The sequence below is a fragment of the Ahaetulla prasina genome, chromosome 7, assembly GCF_028640845.1.
Source record: "Ahaetulla prasina isolate Xishuangbanna chromosome 7, ASM2864084v1, whole genome shotgun sequence".
In the NCBI taxonomy this organism is placed as follows: Eukaryota; Metazoa; Chordata; class Lepidosauria; order Squamata; family Colubridae; genus Ahaetulla; species Ahaetulla prasina.
This window is the reverse complement of record NC_080545.1, coordinates 75431060-75451415: the sequence shown is the minus strand read 5'-3', so window position 1 is coordinate 75451415 and position 20356 is coordinate 75431060. Positions and strand designations below refer to the sequence as shown.

General features: G+C 38.9%; 1 protein-coding gene across 1 annotated transcript in view; it reads right to left on the bottom strand.

Moving 5' to 3' along the window:
* The window catches only part of PAH (phenylalanine hydroxylase), a 56620-nt gene extending 47657 nt beyond the window's left edge, over positions 1–8963 (bottom strand). Inside the window, exons 1-2 of the mRNA XM_058191427.1 lie at positions 8799–8963; positions 5924–6031 (exon numbers count right to left, since the gene is read on the bottom strand). Of these exons, the coding sequence (XP_058047410.1) occupies positions 5924–6031; positions 8799–8819 (129 nt within the window). The 5' untranslated portion in view covers positions 8820–8963. The remainder of the gene's footprint in view (positions 1–5923; positions 6032–8798) is intronic.
* Between the last annotated feature and the right edge of the window lie 11393 nt (positions 8964–20356).

Here is a 20356-nt window from a genome sequence, read left to right as displayed (position 1 = left end):
TCCTAAATTTCTCCATCACCTCTTCTCTCCAGAGCTCCACAAAACCGGTAATCTTGTTATTTTAAGTTCTCCTCTCTCCAAAGTGATTCGAGCTCCTTCCAGTCGCAGGAGAGAAACCCCCGCACTCCGGAGCACTCCACCACATTTGCCGATATCTCCTTCCTTCTCCCTTCCTCAATTCTTCTCCGTTCCTGTTCGCCACCAGGCTGCTGCAATTATAAATCCAAAGCCCGGTGTCACCGGGCACAGCGCCCAGGCGACGACCAAAATAATGGCCGCGCCTGAGGCCTCGAACCCCTCCGAGCCTAGGACGCGCCAGCATCGGTCCCCCAGTCCTGTATATGGGCTGGGAGACCCCTGGCGAGCCGTCCGTGCGGCAGGTGTCCTTTTCGGAACACCTGGCCCCTAAGGGCCTCGGAGGCGGCCGGATTCGGACACTGGAGGCAGGAGAGGCACCTCCAGATGTCCGTTGCCACCGGATACCGGAAGTCGTCTCCAAGACAGTCTGTTATTAACACAGCTGCCTGCAATTACTGCAGGTTCTAGTCCCACCAGGCCCAAGGTTGACTCAGCCTTCCATCCTTTATAAGGTAGGTAAAATGAGGACCCAGATTGTTGGGGGCAATAAGTTGACTTTGTATATAAATATACAAATAGGATGAAGACTATTGCTAACATAGTGTAAGCCGCCCTGAGTCTTCGGAGAAGGGCGGGATATAAATGCAAACAAAACAAAACAAAACAAAACAAAAAACAAATGATGAACTCTTTATAATTAGTGCAAAGAAAGTTACATAAATGCACATATTTGGGTCTATTTAGCCCAGATTTGATTTTTCAACTTTCTAGTATTAAGTCAAGGCTGTTTTACATGCAGTTCCACAATATACCACTCAGACATAGGACTGTATTTTTCCCCCCAATGTCCATAATAATTTCTTGACAATCTCTCATTTGGCCCAAATTAATTAAATGGGCATTCAATATGACAAGCAGGAAGCTATTACAGAATGGAGAACAATATAATACAATATAGTACTATATTGTAATATAATACTGTACTGAAAAGGAATTGTATCCTACAAAATTCAGGCTGTCAGCTAGAAGAGGACAAATATTTGCTGAGCCAAAGGTTAGGATTAACTGTAATGATCTACATGTTAAAGGAAGAACATTGCTGATTTTGTGCCTGATGTAAAGAGATATTTAAAAATGAAACAATTTTCTGGAAGAAGAAGAATCAAACATTCTTTTCTAAAATACTAAAGTCTCCTTTAAGTTGAGCTAGATTCCTGCTGATTTTATGGAGACATACGTTTAGTTACCTTGGCAACAATTGGGAAATAATTTGCCATTTCCTTCTTCCAGGAAGGTTTTTTATTTTATTTTTTTAAAATCCCAGTTTAGCCTATAACCCTAGAATTCCTTGAAGACCTCACATATAGATGCTAACAAGCTGCTTTGCTGCTGAGCCCAGACAATGCCTGTCTCCACCACTAGACATCTTCAGACAAGACTAGCTTGTCATCTATGAGGTACTCTTAACTCTGAATTTTCATGTGTCAAGCTGATTCTATGAGATGAATGAAGAACAAGAGCTGCACACTCATCACAGCTTCGCAAGAACTCTGCAGGGGAAGGCCAATGTGTCTATGGAGGCTGAACCACCTCAGGAGAAAGAGGTTAAAGGAATATTGTTTCTCCACTCTTAGACACGACTAAGAAGTGCAGCCAAGCTCTCCATTAGATTGAAGAACAGAATTTCAACCTCTTTTCAAGTTAATGTCAAGAGAATCCATCTGATTAACATCATGAGGAGAAAAAAACACAAAGCAAAAACCAAGAACATATAATGCTTCTCTGGATACTATTCCATAAGCCAAGTAGCACATCGACAAAGTATATTAGTCTTTGAGTTGCTACAGAATATGTGTAATGTTTTTGTTGCTATCAGTAAGTGAATTTTTTAAATCAGTAATCAGTAAGGAACCTGATCTACATGCAGGTTTTTGTTTGTTTGGACCCTGAGGTATCTCTCTAGATCTGATCACAGAAATTCACATTGTACAACATGATTTTGCTTTCTTTTTATTTATTTGCTAAAATACTAAGCAATATAGTTAGCTGACACTGCTAGGATTAATACATCTTTTTGATTTTAAAGCAACCCTCAAGAGATGGGCTTCATCAAAAGGATGAAAATTTTGACAGAAACTCTCTGGTGACAATCATCGTATCACCTCAGTGCCCTCTGTGTAATTCAGAAGCAGGTTTTTGGCTTTCTTCTTTTTAATGCAGCCTTCAGCTACAAACATTTGCCTGCCCATGATCCAAATGACATCTCAAGGCTTGAACAGAGCCATTTTGTTATGTAAAATGCCTTGTTTCCACCCCACATATGTGTATGTATGAGGGAGGCTGAGGGATTTTCAATCAATGCATCTAACTCAAACTTTCTGTACATCTTTTTGAGCGAAGTTTGAGTTAGATGCATTGATTGAAAATCCATTCAGAAGTCATTGAACACAGAAAGAGAAGTTTTACACGTCTCATCCTGGGTAATCACTGATTTTTCCCCCCCTTCAGTTATGAAACAGAAGCTTCAGGAGGAAGAAAAAAATGTATCTGTTTTTCACCACCCTGTATTTTCTCTCCATTTGCAGCTCAATTGTTATTTTCCTAAATAAAAAATTGATGGGACTCTGTTCATTACACAATTTGTGTTTCTATATAACTTTTTCCTAGACATAAGGTGCATTTAAAGCCCATACTATATCTTCTTTAGAGAAATAAATAAATAAAACCATAAACCACAAAACCACAAAAATTTCAAAAGGGAAGCTAGCTACTAGAAAGCAAGAAGAGGTATTATCAGACTATCATTATCTTTATGGCCCTTACATGGGGTAGGAGGCAGTGGTGGGATTCAATTTTTTTACTACCAATTCTGTGGGTGTGGCTTGGTCGGCGTGCAGGGGAAGGATACTGTAAAATCTCCATTTCCTCCCCACTCCAGAGGAAGGGTACTACAAAATCCCCATTTCCTTCCGATCAGCTTGGACTCGGGAGGCAGAGAATAGATGGGGGTGGGGCCAGTCAGAGGACCGGTTCTCCAAACTACTCAAAATTTCCACTAACGGTTCTCCAGAACTGGTCAGAACCTGCTGAATACCACCTGGGGTAGGTGGGTAGGGGGTTGGTAGAGAAAGAGCAGCTGTGCTCTTTATAGAATGTTTCTGCATAATTCAGAACATGTGGGAATATATCTGACAATGAAAACAACTAGTGTTGCTGTCATAATTTCTTTTTCTGTTCCCATCACCACCATCCTCATTCAGTTTGATTAGAAACAGCTGCATTTGGTTCTCCCCACCCAGAACATTTAATGAAATTTTCAAGACTGAAGTCGGGAATACTTACAAAGAGCTTAAAAAGTGTACATGAATATTCCATCTTTCATTGTACATTCATTTCATTGTACAGCTATTTCTGGCTTCTCAAACTTAAATCCCAAAGGAGGATATCACATGGAAATTCCTTTTGTTAGGGTTGTAGGATTGTTTCCATTTTTTTAAAATTAAATGTGGATAACCAGGCAGTTTTCAGAATGATGGAAAGATATGCAACTAGAAACAAGCAGTTGTGACAGATTTTATCATTTCTTAGAATAAATGAGGTAAAAATTAACACCAAGAGAAATTTTAAATTATGAAACACTTGGTGGAAAAGAGGGGAAAAGTGCTTCTTTTGTAGGGGAAGAAAACTTCTAAAAATCACTTTAAGGTAGTTTCTTATGACCATATCAAGAGAGAGATTTAAGAGGGGTCCAAATATGATCAATGCAATTATATTAATTATATATTAAGTCTGAAATTCTTTAAACAAACCATTTCAAGTTGAATTATATGAATTAAGTATAATTCATATTCATATAATTCATATTCTATAGTAAAGAGAATGTTAGTGTAAGTTGCTCTTGAAATGTCTTGTTTGTCTTTCATGTATGAGTTGTTTAATGAGACTTTCTAGTTCTATTAAGTACAATAGGAAGGAATGTTAAAATATGTTTAAACAAAATTGTAATATTGTAATGCTCTCTACATGGGGCTCCCCTTGAAGTGCACTCAGAGGCTTCAGTTAGTCCAGAATGCAGCTGCGCGGGTGATAGAAGGAGCTACGCGTAGCTCCCATGTAATACCGCTCTTGCGCAGACTGCACTGGCTACCTGTGGCCTTTCGAGTGCACTTTAAGGTGTTGGTTACAACCTTTAAAGCGCTCCATGGCTTAGGGCCTGGGTACTTACGGGACCGCCTGCTGTTACCACATGCCTCCCACCGTCCCGTACGCTCTCACAGAGAGGGACTTCTCAGGGTGCCGTCCGCCAAACAATGTCGGCTGGCGGCCCCCAGGGGAAGGGCCTTCTCTGTGGGGGCTCCCACACTCTGGAACGAACTTCCCCCAAGCTTACGCCAAATACCTGACCTTCGGACATTTCGTCGCGAACTGAAGACACACCTTTTTATTCGCGCGGGGCTGGCTTGAATTGAATTTTAATCTTAAATTTTGTAAATTTGATTAATTTTAAATGGGGTTTTTAGTTCACGGCATATTTTAATTTTTTCAGGCTAATTTTAAAATAAGTTTTTTAAATGCATTTTAACTTGTACATTGTATGTTTTATCTTGCCTGTACACCGCCCTGAGTCCTTGGGGAGAAGGGCGGTATAAAAATCAAATAAATCAAATAAATAAAATAAATAAATAAATAAAAACATCATCAGGATGCTTGTTTGCACCATGTAAGATCAGATCAACTAGATGGTGAAGATGAAGATTGATGGTGATGGTGATGGTGATGATGATGATGATGATGATGTGTCATCAAGTCAATGTCAACTCTTATCCATATAGATTTTTCTCCAGGATGAAATTTTAATGAATCCATCTTGTAAATATATCACTATGTCAAATATTGTGGTGATAAACAGAAATACATAACTGATTCTCCTGTAGCTTTGAGCTCATTCCCCCAGCCCAGTGTTCCAGCGATGTTATCTCTCCTTAGGTTATATTAGAGAACAAAAGAAAATGCAGGAGATGCCATTTTCAAATTAGCAAAACAGGCAGTGAAGCCATAGAGTGATAATTACTGAAGAAGAACTAACAGCACTTCCATCTTATAACAGTGAGATATGTTTAGAAGAAACACTGTAAAAATAATCTAAAGAAATTAGTAAAAAGAGAGAAAGAGAGGTAAAGGAGTCATGGCCAAATAGGCAGCTGTGCTCATTTCTGTTTCAAGGCCATTGAGCCAGTACTGTCCAAAAATATTTGGTCATGTCATCACTGAGCACTGTTACCTTCCCTTCAAAGTGGTAACTATTTATATACTCTCATTTGCATGCTTTCAAATTGCTAGGTTGGCAGGAGCTGGGGTGAGGACGGGACCTCACCCCATTGCGTTGCACTCGGATCTTGAACCTAAACTGTCAGCTTTTCAGCCAACAAGTGCAGAGTCATAACTGAATTATGCTGCCCTAAAGAAATTAGTGTGATAGACAAAAAAGATACAAGTATTTTTTGCAGGTGAAGAATGGCTGAGGGAAATTGGATAACAGATTTTGGTAAACCATTAATCCAGTTTATTAATCCAGTTTATTTTGAGTTGATGCTTTCTGCAATTTCTCACCATTTTCTCTTGCCAAATGGCCAATATCATAGAATACTGTAGGAGCAAAAGAACAAAAGAGTAACAGCCAGACTTCTTAACACAGGCAGGTTTGGGAGGTGACAACTTTGGGATGTCATCTGAGCTTAACCACAAAGGCGATAATATCTGGGAACTGCATCTATGATGTTTGGATTGTCATTTTGCAGCCTTGGTGGGATTTTGCTTCCTACAACTGCTGTTGTAAAATACGTACCTCAAATATGCGAAGGACTTTAGCCAAGGCTCCAACTTCTTCTTTAAGGGAAAAAATCAGAGAGATTGCGTCTTTCTGGGAAGTGTTCTCCTCAATGTACCTGGATTCCTATATAATAAATATGAAATTATTTACAAGGCTTTGGTGTCTGGAAACTATCAACTCTAACTTCTAAAATTGAATCTGGCTAGCTGTTTTACACCCTATTTTTCCAAGTTGTTTTACAACTCACATCCACCTTAGTTCACATATAAACAGACAGTGGGGAAAAGGTTGTAAAGGTTAAACTTGTTTAAAATGACAGTTCTTGCCATTGGCTTGTTTCCTTTAGGATGAGGGGGGTAGCCTCTACAGCAGCGAGCTTCATAAAATGTGAATTGCGTAGTCAATCAGAATAGAGCTGGAAGGAACTGGAGGTCTTCTAGTCCAACCCCCTACTCAAGCAGGAGACCCTATACCATTTCAAACAGATGGTTGTCCAGTCTTTTCTTTAAAAACTCGAGTGATGAAGCACCCACAACTTCTGAAGGCAAGCTGTTCCACTGGTAAATTGTCCTCACTGTTAGGAAATTTCTTCTTAATTCCAGGTTTTTTCTCTTTGATTGGTTTCCATCCATTGTTTCTTGTCTTGCCTTCAGATGCTCTGGAAAATAAGTTGATCCCCTCTTCTTTATGACAGCCCCCCAAATATTGGAACACTGATGTCACGTCCTCCTCCCTAGTCCTTCTTTTCTCTAGACTAGCTATACCCAGTACCTGCAACCGTTCTTCATATGTTTCTGTCTATATATTGGCCCAGACTATATGTTGGTTGAAATGGAAGAAGAGTGTTGTGAAGCAATGGATTGAATTTCTGTATTTGCAAAATGTTCCTCTGTTCTTAAATTTGGCTAATTAAGTTTTTACAGCAATGATTAGAAGCTTTCATAAAAAACAAATCTGATGTCTACCTTCTTCTCAGTTTTATTAGCATTGCCAGTCTTTCTTGCTGCTATTTCTTCAGTGTCTTAAGCTCTACGTGTTGAGTCTGAGACAAGAGAACTTCTTGTTAAATAGCCTATACTTGTTCCAGTGCATATCATTTGTGACATTAATCCACTGGCCCAGAACAAGCCTGTGAAGCTCGTGAGAAGTATTTATTAAATGTCAGACAAAGGTTCAGCTAGAACCAGTCAGTGGCTCTTGGTAAACAGAAATGTCTGTTTCCAGTAAATGTTTGTTACAAAAGGAGGGAAAAAATACACTTTGCTTAATATGGAAAAGCAGCTTTTTAAAAAGAAGCCATAGCAATTTGCTAGAGACCCATCCGAAAAAGCCATGGAACTCCTAAACTGTTTGAAGAATAAGAAACAGCAACAGCTAAAAGTCCATTAATATTAAACATTTCAGTTCAGAGATGATCCGAGCTGAAGGAATCCTCTGAAATAGGGACAGCTTTATGCAATTGAAAGACAAATCTGCCATTTGTTTCCATAGTCTACATACATAGGAAAAGGCTGAAGCACCTTCAGTGGATTCTCTGCTTTCAAATGCATCCAACTGTTAAATAAATATTGGTCTATCTAGCTTATAACTCCAAAGACCAGACTTATGCGAAGTACAATATTCCCTGTGATACATTATGAAAACAAAAGTTGAATTTGAAGGAGGACAGTGGGAAGACTATTGAAGCCTTCGAACTTGCTGTTGGAGAAGACTCTTGAGAATATTGTGGACAGCCAAGAAAACAAATGATCATCAAACAATTCAATCCAGAGTTCTCACTTGAGACACAGATAATCAGTATGTGAAGACCTAAATTTTTGGGAAATGTTGAAATGCTAGGGAAGACAGAAAGAAAGAAAAGAAGATATCCAGTAACAAGCTGCATGGGCTCAGTTACCATAATGATCAGTGAACCTTTGGAAAACCTGAAAGTCCAAGTTAAAGATAATTTGTCATGGAAAAAAATCTATGTGTTCATTAAGAGTTAAAAACAACTTGTTATAATCACTGGTCTAACTTTCCTATTACACTGAGGCAGGCATTCACCAGATTTCAGATATGATCAACCATTGGTGATAAGCAAATACATTTGAGGATACTTGCTTATACTGGGGAAAGAAATGAAACATTGTCATAAAAAATTGGATGACTTATTTTCCTTTCCCAAATTCCTTTGTTCACAAATTCAAGGATCTGAGGTTTCTAATTGTAGATAACTTTTGGTGTCTGTGATCAGCATATTTCTATCTATCACATAAGTTATCAAAAATATCATTCACCAGGATTTATCTCCAGATTCTAAGAAAGCTGCATGAGATATTAGAATGGTGTTTAACTGCAGTTACTTAACATGAACATGTATTTTAAATCTCAATTTATAGATAGAAACTATGTAGGTCAGACTTAACATACACTTATATAACTGTGTGCAAAACCAACATCTTATTTATTTGTTTCTGGAAACATTCTCATAAATACATAACTTTCTCCACAGTAGCTCAAGTAACCATACATTTATCGTAATACAAATTATTCATAGGAAAATCTATGCGGAAAAAATGCTATGCCTGCAAGTTTATTCCCCCTTTCCCTGTTCCATAACAATAGAAATATATAAAATAAAATAAAAAATAAAATAAAATAATAAAAGTAGACATAAGATTGTCAGATTCAGCATTTATGCATTTAGGAGCCAGTTATTATGCAAGAATAGAAAGATAATGACTTGTATCTGCCTATAATTACCTTGCTGTTGGAGGCATAAAATTGAAAGTTAGTGTCAGTTGCATAACTAGTAACTGCAACATTATGAATTATTTAAAAATACATGTTAGTGTTTATTTATAACATTTAAATACCTTCATAAAACCTCTTAATATAGTGGACTTACTTGGAAAAGATCTCCATTCATGTTGCTGACTTTTTATTTGTTTTTTTCCACAAGCACTAATGAACAGTATTTTTCCTAGAACGATTTTACAATGTTTGCAGGATCTTCTGCAAACTATGAACACACATATTTAAAGCTGAGTTTACAACTGAAGGCTCGGCCCCTCTTTTGATCTCAATTCTTTGGCAGAGTTTGGACAAAGGTGGGGTTTTCTTCACACACCCCTCTGCTCCACCCACTTCAACTCAAAAGGCACCATGGTTTGGCCATATGTTACGAAAGTCAAAATTGGGCTCCTTTATCCTTCTACATGTGCTTTCTGTTTGGATGACCACATGAATTATTTCTTGTCTTCTTATGGTTTGCATTGTGCAATTCTGTAATTTCAGTTCTGGATATATTCCTTCCCTACCCATATGAACCAACCATAACAATGCTGCTTGCTTGTAGCATTACCAGAGAGATTTCTGAAGATACACTTTAGATCCTAGTTCTGGTTCTAACCATAGTAGGTTAACTAAGAGAGATCTCTATAGTCCTTCTACAGACAGTTGCTAGGTTCCCATGAGTGGCTACATCCCAACTGGGGCCAGCTGGACTTGAAGGCCATATGAAATCCCTGTCCTGGAATTTCCTCCTATTACTTGTGGTATGCAGAGCTTCGAATACAATATTGCAGGCAAACTCTGCCCACAGTCAGGAATTCAATCCTGACCGTCTCAAGGTTGACTCGGCCTTCCATCCTTCCAAGGTGGGTAAAATGAGGACCCAGATTGTTGGGGGCAAGATGCTGACTTTGTAAACTGCTTGCAGAGGGCTGTAAAGCACCATGAAGTGGTATATAAGTCTAAGAGTTATCAATACCTCTCTCAGAAAACCTCCCCTGCCAATCTCAATTGAGAGCTGCTCCGTAGTAGTAACTGTGAAAGGGATCTTGGAGTCCTAGTGGGCAATCATTTAAATATGAGCCAGCTGTGTGCTCCAGCTGCCAAAAAAGCTAACAGAGTTCTAGGCTGCATAAACAGAGGGATAGAATCAAGATCATGTGAAGTGTTATTACCACTTTAAAATGGCTTGGTAAGGCCACACTTGGAATACTGCATACAGTTTTGGTTGCCACAATGTAAAAAAGATATGGAGACTCTAGAAAGAGTGCAGAGAAGAGCAACAAAGATGATTAGGGGACTGGAGACTAAAACATATAAAGAATACTTGCTGAAACTGGGTATGTCTAGTTTGATAAAAGAAGGACCAGAGTTGACATGATAGGAGTGTTCCAATATCTCAGGGGAGCTACAAAGAGGAGGGAGTCAAGCTATTTTCCAAAACACCTGAGGGCAGGCAAGAAGCAATAGGTGGAAACTAATCAAGGAGAAGCAACTTAGAATTAAAGAGAAGTTCCTGACAGTTAGAACAATTAATCAGTGGAACAACTTGCCTCCAGAAGTTGTAAATGCTCCAACACTGGAAGTTGTTGGGGGGGTTGGACTACAAGACCTCTAAGGTCCCTTCTAACTCTGTTATTCTATCCTAAATGGATGATCCAACCAAACAGGAGTTCCAAATAATAGTTTATTCATATTTATTTCATTAAGTTTATATTAGAGGGAGAGAATCTTTTATTGCCCAATCCTGAGGAATGCATTCAATTTTAAATGGGGGCAAATTTCCTGTGAATAAAACCACAAAATAAGCAAGAACATAAATTATATTCGTCCTCATCCTGTCCTATCTGTCTGCACAGAAGACCATCAGATTTCTAAATTTCACAAAATTCCTGTCACTTATTCTTAGGTAATCAAACATAATCAAACCAATGGAAATTGCCAAAAAAAAAAAAAACCACTGTATGGGATGTTGCAAATGGCCATAAATGTGAGCCAGTTGCCAAGGGAGGGAGGGAGGAAGGAAGGAAGGAAGGAAGGAAATAATCTCATCTTCATTGTTGCCCCGTGCTCCTGTTGGAAGTCAGTGGCTAAGACACTGAGCTTGTCAATCAGAAAGGTCGGCAGTTCGGTGGTTCGAATCCCTAATACAGGTCTCCTGTGTGAGCAGGGGGTTGGACTAGATGACCTCCAAGGTCCCTTTCAACTCTTTTATTGTTAAAATATGATCTCTGATTTATAAAACTGTAGCCAACTGACAGTGAAATGAAGGTATTTTCTATTCTCCCCCATGTTTTCCATCTGTTTGTACAAATTGCTGTCTGAATCATGCAGTTCTGCAAGAAACCCAAATGAGTTCAGTGAAACTTATAATGGGCCTGGCATTTGTGGAATTCTTCCTACATACCTGGGGACACTGGCAGCCACCTAGGTTTCCCAGTGAGTATTTTTGACTGGGATCAAGCATGATCTCAGTCTTTTTTTATTAAAAAAATCTACCTTTTATTTAATTCTCCATTCATTTGGATATGTGTGGCTCGCAATTTTAATTATTTTTAATGCCAGCTTCTCTATGAAGCTTAAAAACAGGATGATTTTAGTACAAAAGGTAACGTGTGGATATTATATTCAGGGAATGAGAAGAGATAAAGCCAATATTTTTTCTATAATTTTTATTAAAAGTTTTTAAAAGAAAATTAAAAACTAACAAAAACTGATACATAATAAAAAAGGCCAAGAGAAACAAAGGGAAGGTATAAAAAAAAATAGAAAGCAAGTTCAATTTCCTGTGTAACAAATACAAGTGATTACAAATTTATCTTTTACTCTATGGTTACAAAAAGGCTGTCTTTTTTTCTATTATCTAACATTTTCTAATTATCAAAACCATAAATCGAAAGTTCATTTTTTCCATTTCATGCAAAAAGTCCGTAAGAAGTTTACAGTCAGCAAAAATATATTGTAGATATTGTCTTCTCTGTAATCGAAGAAGTCAATTTAGCTTCTTCCATCATTCCCACCAACTATTATTCCATTGTAACTAGTCCCAAACCTTTCCTCTTTCAAGCATATAATAATCTTGTTGCAGTTATTATATATAAAAACAAAGTTCCATTACTTTTTTTTCTAGCTGCTTATCCATTAATCCCAAAATATAGGTCTCTGGTTTCAATTGTACATTAGTCTTGAAAATCTTCTGAATTAGTGCATGTACTGAAGCCAGCATTTTCTGGGTTTTTTTTACACATCCACCAAACATGACAAAATGTCTTATTAGGAGAGACAGAATCAATTAATGGGGACATGGCACAAAAAAAGTATTTGCTGGGGCATATTTCCAATTACATGTGGTAAGTAAGTAAGGAGAAGCCCCCAAGCCTTAAAACGAACTGTGAAAAGAGACAGCAATTCCAAATTGTATTTACTGATGGTTTCACTCTGCATGTAGATACTGGATTGCTATATCCTATGATGCTAGAGTGACAGTATGTTCTGTTAGTACAATTTGGGGTGTTTATAGATTTATAGTTCCTGTTCAGGAAATGGGTGGCAACTCTGACCAGGAAGGCCTTCACACAAATTCATCTGTGATTTATTGTGTATTTATCAAATTTGAAAGCCACCCATGTCTCTCACAGAGGAACAGGTGGCTTAGAACAGTTGTTCATCATGTATTTGAATTATTGCAATGTGCTTTATATGGAGCTCCCCTTGAAAATCACTCAGAAGCTATGACTCTTCCACAACTCAGTGACACCAACCGTTATGAGCGTGCTATGGCACGTGCACATCACCTCTAGTTTGTGAACTGTACTGGTTACCAATAGGTTTCCCAGTGCAATTCAAGGTGATGGTTACTGGCTATAAAGCCCTTCATGGCATAGCCTGGTTATTTGAATGGCTATCTGTCTTCCATAGCTTCTGTCCTTCCTGAATGATGATGCAGTCAGCAAGCTTTGGATACCATCAAATAGACAATGTCAGCTGATGGGGCCAAGGAAATCTCTTTTGCAACTCTACCTCTGTAAAAAGGCCTCCAAGATTTGCATAGCCCCCACTTTGACCCTATTTAAATGGCCCCCTAAAACCTGGTTCTTCTCACAGGCCTAGGATTAGAGTAGTTGAACTTCTCTGTTTTGATGGTGCTGGTACTCATTTCATGGATAATTCTTTTATATGCTTTCTATAGTATTTCTATAGTATTTTATTTTTAACTATTTCATGTAAAGGTAGCAATGGAAAATCTATTAATTAATTAAATAAGTAAGTAACATAAAACAATCTTTTTGAAGGCATCCCGTTTGAAAAAGTATTTGAGCTGTCCAAATTGAAAAGAGAAATAACATCAGACAAAGTCTTCAAGTTATGCATCTAGGTGACTGCCTTTTGCAAGTGGGGGCACAGTTTGATTGCAGATTGCAATAATTCATACATTTGATCTTTTTCCTTGAAATGATTGTTTGTCAGCAGATGGCACTCTGTCTACATGAGTTTACGGGAATCCCACTCTGGCATTTTCTTTGCTTTAAAATACATCATAGAGCGGGAACCGATGCAAATAAACAGCATCAGGCAGGGCATTAATACAAGGAACTGCAATCCCTCTGCACCTGGATAAGCACCTGCCTCTCTCTTCACTCTAGTTAATTGAGTCAATATGGATTGACTCACAGCAACATACAAGTGCCACTATTTTTCAGGCTTTTTGATCAGTACGCAAACAAGCAACACTTAGCAGGGCTTTTGGTCCAAGTTATAAACACAAGAGGTTAGTTAATACTGAATAATTTGTCCGTGGTGCTCAGTTTTATCTACACTGGCTAGCAGTGGTCCCTTTCTAGAGTTTCAGCCATATTTGCCAAAGCACCTTGAAGGTGCAAGGACTGTTCTTCAGACCTGTTGTGTGAAAAATATGAAGAGGGCACAGCAATCACTGTACTGAATACAAAGGTTCACGTACATTTGACAGACACAAATATGCAGCTTTGGATAATTCTCAATAAACAAAAGAACAGGTATAAAGTTTTTAGTACATTTATTTAACTGGATTCTATTTATCTAAGTTTAGGTCTTGTGTGGAGAACAGATCGCATTTTAGTTCATACTGATGCACAAATATTAAACAGTCAAAGGAGTTCACAAACTTTAACAAACTACTATCAATACTGAAAGTGGGTTCACATCGGGGTGAAATGTAAAATTCGTTACTATCGTTACTAATGTGACTGGGTGGGCATGGCTAACTTTTTTTTTTTACTTTTAAAAGCATTTTTTCCACAACCTCTTTGGCTGAAGAGGTTGTAAAAAAATGCTTTTAAAAGCCTGTGATGATCAGGAAACTGAGCTGGGATCGCCAGAGGAAAAAAAGCTTTTAAAGGGTTCTGACGATCCCAGCTGAGTTGCCTGATGGCCAAAACATTTTAAAAGCATTTTTTACAACCTCCTTGGCCGAAGAAGTTGTAAAAAAATGCTTTTAAAAGGTTCTGGCAATCAAGCAACTCAGCTGGGATCGCCAGAGGAGCCTTTTAAAAGCTTTTTTTTTTACAACCTCTTCGGCCGAAGAGGTTGTAGAAAAAATACTTTTAAAGAGTTCTGACGATCCCACCTGAGCCGCACGATCATCAGAGGCTTTTTTTTTAACTTTTAAAAGCATTTTTCAGCTGAAGAAAAAATGCTTTTAAAAGTATCAAAAAATCTTCTGATGATCATGCGGCTCAGCTGGGGCGGGAGGGGGGCAGGGATTTTTGCTACCGGTTCTCTGAACCACCTGCCGCCATTGCTACTGGATTGGGCGATCCAGTCTGAACCGGCAGCATTTCACCCATGGTTCACATACCAGATTAACAAATATAGTGCTTGTTTATGAAATACCCAAGCACCTAAACAAGTATTATGGCTTAATATGGTAGACTAAGATATTAAATAAGCTGTGCACCATATTGTATACCACTTGATTCTTCAGTCTTATGGTACTGCACAATTAAGATACAAAACAAAAATACAATATAATATACCTAAAATTAATCAAATCCCATTTCAATGATAACATTGAAATTAAACTAAAAAGGTATCCAGTGACCACATGCCAACCTCCACATGAGATGGGTGGCTCAAAAAACATGAAAAACAAAAGAGAAATGATGCCTTAATTTATTTAATTTTATTTATTTATTTATTTTTATCACACAGTATATACAAGCATAAGCATGAAACACCTATAAAACACATAAGCATATATATGAGTATGTAATAACTATATTAATTGGATATAACGAAGGAAAACAATACGACAAGAACGGTAGGCACGTTTGTGCTCTTATGCACGCCCCTTACAGACCTCTTAGGAATGGGGTGAGGTCAATAGTAGATAGTCTTTGGTTAAAGCTTTGGGGATTTTGGGAAGAGACAACGGAGTCAGGTAGTGTATTCCAAGCATTAACAACTCTGTTACTGAAGTCATATTTTCTGCAATCAAGATTGGAGCGGTTAACATTAAGCTTAAATCTATTGTGTGCTCGTGTGTTGTTGCAATTGAAGCTGAAGTAGTCTTTGACAGGAAGGACATTGTAATAGATTATTCTATGAGTTAAACTCAGGTAATGTCAAAGGCAGCGTAGTTCTAAATTTTCTAAACCCAGGATTTCAAGTCTGGTGGCATAAGGTATTTTGTTGTATTCAGAGGAGTGGAGAACTCTTCTTGTAAAATATTTCTGGACACGTTCAATTGTATTGATCTCAGAAATGTGGTATGGGAATACAGTCAAGCTGTATTCAAGAATTGGTCTAGCAAATGTTTCATATGCTCTGGTTAGTAATGTAGTGTTTTTGGAGAAGAAGCTACGCAAGATTAGGTTTACAACTTTTAAGGCCTTTTTTGCGATTTAGTTACAGTGGGCTTTGGCACTTAGATCATTTGATATGAAAACTCCAAGATCTTTAACAGGGTGGGGTTCATCAGTAAGGTAATGTCCATCAAGCTTGAACTTAGTGTTTAGGTTCTTTTTTCCAATATGTAAGCCTTTATGCACAACTTCTTTAAAGTTTTCCTGAATCTCAGACACAAAGGAACCATCTATATCTCTAACAGGAGATTGTTCAAAGGGGTGGGTGCCAGAGGTGGTATTCAGCCAGTTTTTTTTATTTATTTATTTACATTTATATCCCGCCCTTCTCCGAAGACTCAGGGCGGCTTACAGTGTATAAGGCAATAGTCTCATTCTATTTGTATATTTACAAAGTCAACTTATTGCCCCCCCAACAATCTGGGTCCACATTTTACCTACCTTATAAAGGATGGAAGGCTGAGTCAACCTTGGGCCGGGCTTGAACCTGCAGTAATTGCAGGCTGCTGTGTTCTAATAACAGGCTTCTTACCAGCCTGAGCTACCATGGCCCATTCAGGCGAATTCAGGCCAGTTCAGGCGAATTGGTAGCGGTGATCACGGGTGGGCCCGGGCCCATCCAAGCTCCAAGTCGTGCCATTTAGCCACGTTTTCGACGCCAGGTGAATATGCAGAAAGAGCATGGGGCAAATCAGTGGCAAATGTAAGTGAAACCCACCCCTGCTGGGTGCTACCATATAAAAGCATTCACTCCTTTCCCATGAGGGAGGAAGCTGCAGTTCTGCCCATCTAAGACAAACACACCAGCTAGGTAGTTTCCACCTAAAGGAACAGGCTCCTGTGATGTAATGAAATGAGAGAATAATCTTGGGAGACAGGAGGAAGATCCACAGTCTAATCAATGATCTGATAAGAGAGTTCTGAGTCCAAAGCTGGAATGGGATTGCAGAAAATGTCTCAGAAGGGACCCTGCATAGTTTCTGGAAAGCAAAAATAAAATCATTTTCAGACTTGCAAGATTCTGTTACTGTAACTTTACAATAGAGGTAGTGTTAATATTCATGGTTTTAATGTGCTGTCTGGATTACCTTATAAGGCTGACATAAAGGTAAAGGTTCCCCTCGCACATATGTGCTAGTCGGTCCCGACTCTAGGGGGTGGTGCTCATCTCTGTTTCAAAGCTGAGGAGTCAGCGCTGTCCGAAGACGTCTCCGTGGTCATGTGGCCAGGATGACTAAACGCCAAAGACGCACGGAAAACTGTTACCTTCCCTCCAAAGGTGGTCCCTATTTTTCTACTTGAATTTTTTAGGTGCTTTCAAACTGCTAGGTTGGCAGAAGCTGGGACAAGTAACGGGAGCTCACCCCATTACACGGCAGCACTAGGGATTCGAACCGCTGAGCTGCCAACCTTTTGATCGACAAGCTCAGCGTCCTAGCCTCTGAGCCACCGCGTCCCTTATATATGATATATAAGTAGTCAAATTCCAAGATAAATAGAACTTTGTAGGTCTATACCAGAAAACCTACTGGCAGCCAATGCAGCACCCACAGCACAGGTGTTATATGTAAATAGCAACTCTTATCTGCTAGCATGCAGCTGTAGGATCTTGTGCTAATGCAAATTCAAATAAACTTTTGAGGCACCCTATGTAGAGACATTGTAGTAATTTAACTAGGAAATGAAGATCACAAAATACTTCCCCAGAAATGCCACGCTAGGACTCAGCCAAAGCTGGTCATCTGCTTCTCTAGTCACAACCTCTATATCTGTCAAACAATAGATGAAGGTGAGTCTAGGAGAACTTTCAAACCATAGATCTGCTACTTCAGGAAGAATGCCATTCCATCCAGATTAACCCCTGGAGCAGTTGGAGCTACATAGTTTCTGGACAAAAAATAACCTACCTTTGCTGGGACCAGATTTAAACCTGTTTCTTTTTATCCAAATCTTTATAGCTTCCAGTCACTGGATTAGAGCTTTTACCATGTCTTCTTCTCACAGGAACCTGGGACAACCCTAAAATTCTCATAAAACTGAACAAGTCACATCTATGGAGATTCTCAAGTCATCCAAGTCATGGTTGTCCCAAAAGTGCTGTTCAAAAGGCAGCTGGATTTTCCCCCCCTTGAAAACGCTTCACTTCTCATACAAGAACTGGAGAATAGATGAGAAGCGAAAAGTTTTCAAAGAAAAAAACCAAGAAAGTCCAATTGACTTTTGAACAGCACTTTTGGGACCTCACCTTAAAGAGAGCTGCTGCTGGAGTATACTCAGTAACATACAATAAGGGTAGAGAGGTAAGAGCACTTTGCTTCTGTTATCACTTTTATGTAGGCTCAAATCTGTGTTCAGATGAGTTCATTTTCAGTGTTTTGCCACATATTGTTTCCTCTTATTTTTATTCATTTTATCTCCTTCAGTGTGTCAGAGTATTTACAGCGTGACTATTGTTTTGAGACAACCCAGGAGCAAAATACAGGATACAGAGGTTTTGTCATTACAAACAGTGGTTTATATACAAGACTTCTATATACAGACATACATGTGGCTGGCACATTACCAAGCAAGCAAGCAATCTTCAACTATACATGGAGAGCTACAATGCAGATAGAATGCAATGAGGAGAGTGATACACGAGGAGAAGAGGCCAAGGAACCTATTGTAATCTGTAGATAAGGAGAGGTTGCCTGAGAGTGGGGTCATGAATTTTTGTAGTCTCCCAGAACCCCACAAAAGGACAGAAGAAATTCCCAAAGATTAGAAGCAAACATGAGAACGGTGATGAGTTTCAGAAAGCCAAGGAATGTACCGAACAGTAAGATGAACAATGCCTAGCAGAATCCCTAGCTTGTCCCAACGTTACATAAAGCCACTCATAAGACAACCACTGCGCACGCCTCCTCCTGAGATCCAGAAAACCTCTAAAATTGGTTTTTATCATGGTATGCCATCCATGGTTAATTTGCATAAGATGGACAACCTTATACATATTGCAAATAAATAAAATGAGTCACAGCTCTGAACAAGACTAGTTTCTTTGAGGATCACTGTCCCTTCATCCACACTGTCTTGGCATTAAGATTGGTGCAGGATTTGAAACCTGAGGTAGCAAAACCACCCTTGTCCAACTAAGTTTGCTGAAGCAAGTTGGTAATACATACCAATCTTGGTCACAAATGTAGGTCATGGTCTTGTTACATAAGGACCAGTTGTTTATCTGAAACAATTTTGAGTCCAACAGTTCAGTCACCCAGCCTCAAAACAAGCATCAAATGGGAACTAGCAACAAATTACAGGTCACTCTTCCCCCAAAATATATACCTCCACTCATTGCCACTGCAATCTGACCATCCTCCTTCATTTTTCTGCTCTATTTGCCAATGATTGCCTACTACTTTATTCCCATAACAAACCAATCTATCTCAAGGTACAATCTCCTAACTCCTTCCAATTGTCCAGCTTCTCATTCACCCAACTTATCTAAGTTCCTGGAACAGTTGGTCATTTGGTAACAAGATACTTAGATCAACTATCCCCCACTCTTACAACCACCCACTTATTATTCACTTGCTCTTTTTATCTTTCAAGAGAATCACTCCTCCAATTCTATTCACACCAGGGCTGGCAAAAACCAGTAACTCAACTTCCCTTTCTCTCATTTTAGAATTCCCCAACATTGGGTGATGCTTCCTCTGCTTTCAGTTCTGCACTTGCTCATGGTCTTGTAAATGCTCCAGGCCTTCAAAGTTATCTAGGCATCCCCTGGCCTGGTAATTCAGCCTCCACTAACACCTGACTGGCGTATCTCCACATGGGTCATACAATGTACTAATATACTACAGTGAATTCCAAAACAGTTTGAACCACAGTTCCCCCACTGTAGCCTAGCCTGCCTTATTGAGAGAACTCTCCTAGTCCCAAATCAAAGCACAGCTCTTTCTCCCATTTCTTTCAAAAGTCTGATCAACCCTTCCTGCATATCATACTTGTAAGGACTGAGCTATAGGTTAACTTCTGAGTCACAAATTAACAGACGAACGATCAGCATCATAGAGCAAACTAGTGGACAAGTTTCAGAACAAACAAGCCAGCATGTTATACTTCAAAAGGGGGTTTGTTTATAGTTTTTTTCCTGTCCAAATGGAGTCAATGATCAGCCAGAAGTGGTAGAGCCCAGCCAAATTGTATGGTCCTTTCAGAGTGGCTGTAATTTCCTGGTGCACCACGTGCAGCACTATTCAACATTTCCTGACAATTACTAAAACAGCTCACAAGATTGAGAAGCATCACTAAAAAGAAAAAAAAAACTTTCTTAAAATGAGAGAAAGTAAATAAGACTGGCAGAGTTGCAATTAATCTTCAAGATACTAATGTCTTTGCCATAAAAGAAGGATATCTTCTAAAATTAATCAGTTTAAATATATTGTAAGAGTATAGTGCCTGTGCTGGACAGAATGGCATCTGTTTTGGGCTGTTGCTCCTGCTCCACACTTCCTACTCCCAGCTCACTCCATGGTTACTTGTTGTCCCCCCAAGAGATTACCTTCAACAGATTGCAATTAGTGACCAGAAAATCCCTCCCCTAAAAAAGTTTTCTTCAATTTGGTGTCTTCCAGATGAGCTGAATTTCAACAAAACAAAGTTCAACTACTATTCATATCTGGGGATGATAATTATCTAGTCCAATAGGCTTTGAGGGCACAAGATTGGGAAGATTGTGTTATGTTAAGACTGTGATCCTAGTACCAGCAGTGCTTGATCTACAAAGGCATTGAGGGAGATAAATAGACAGACAGGCAGGCAGACAAACAGGAGCAGAAACTGATCA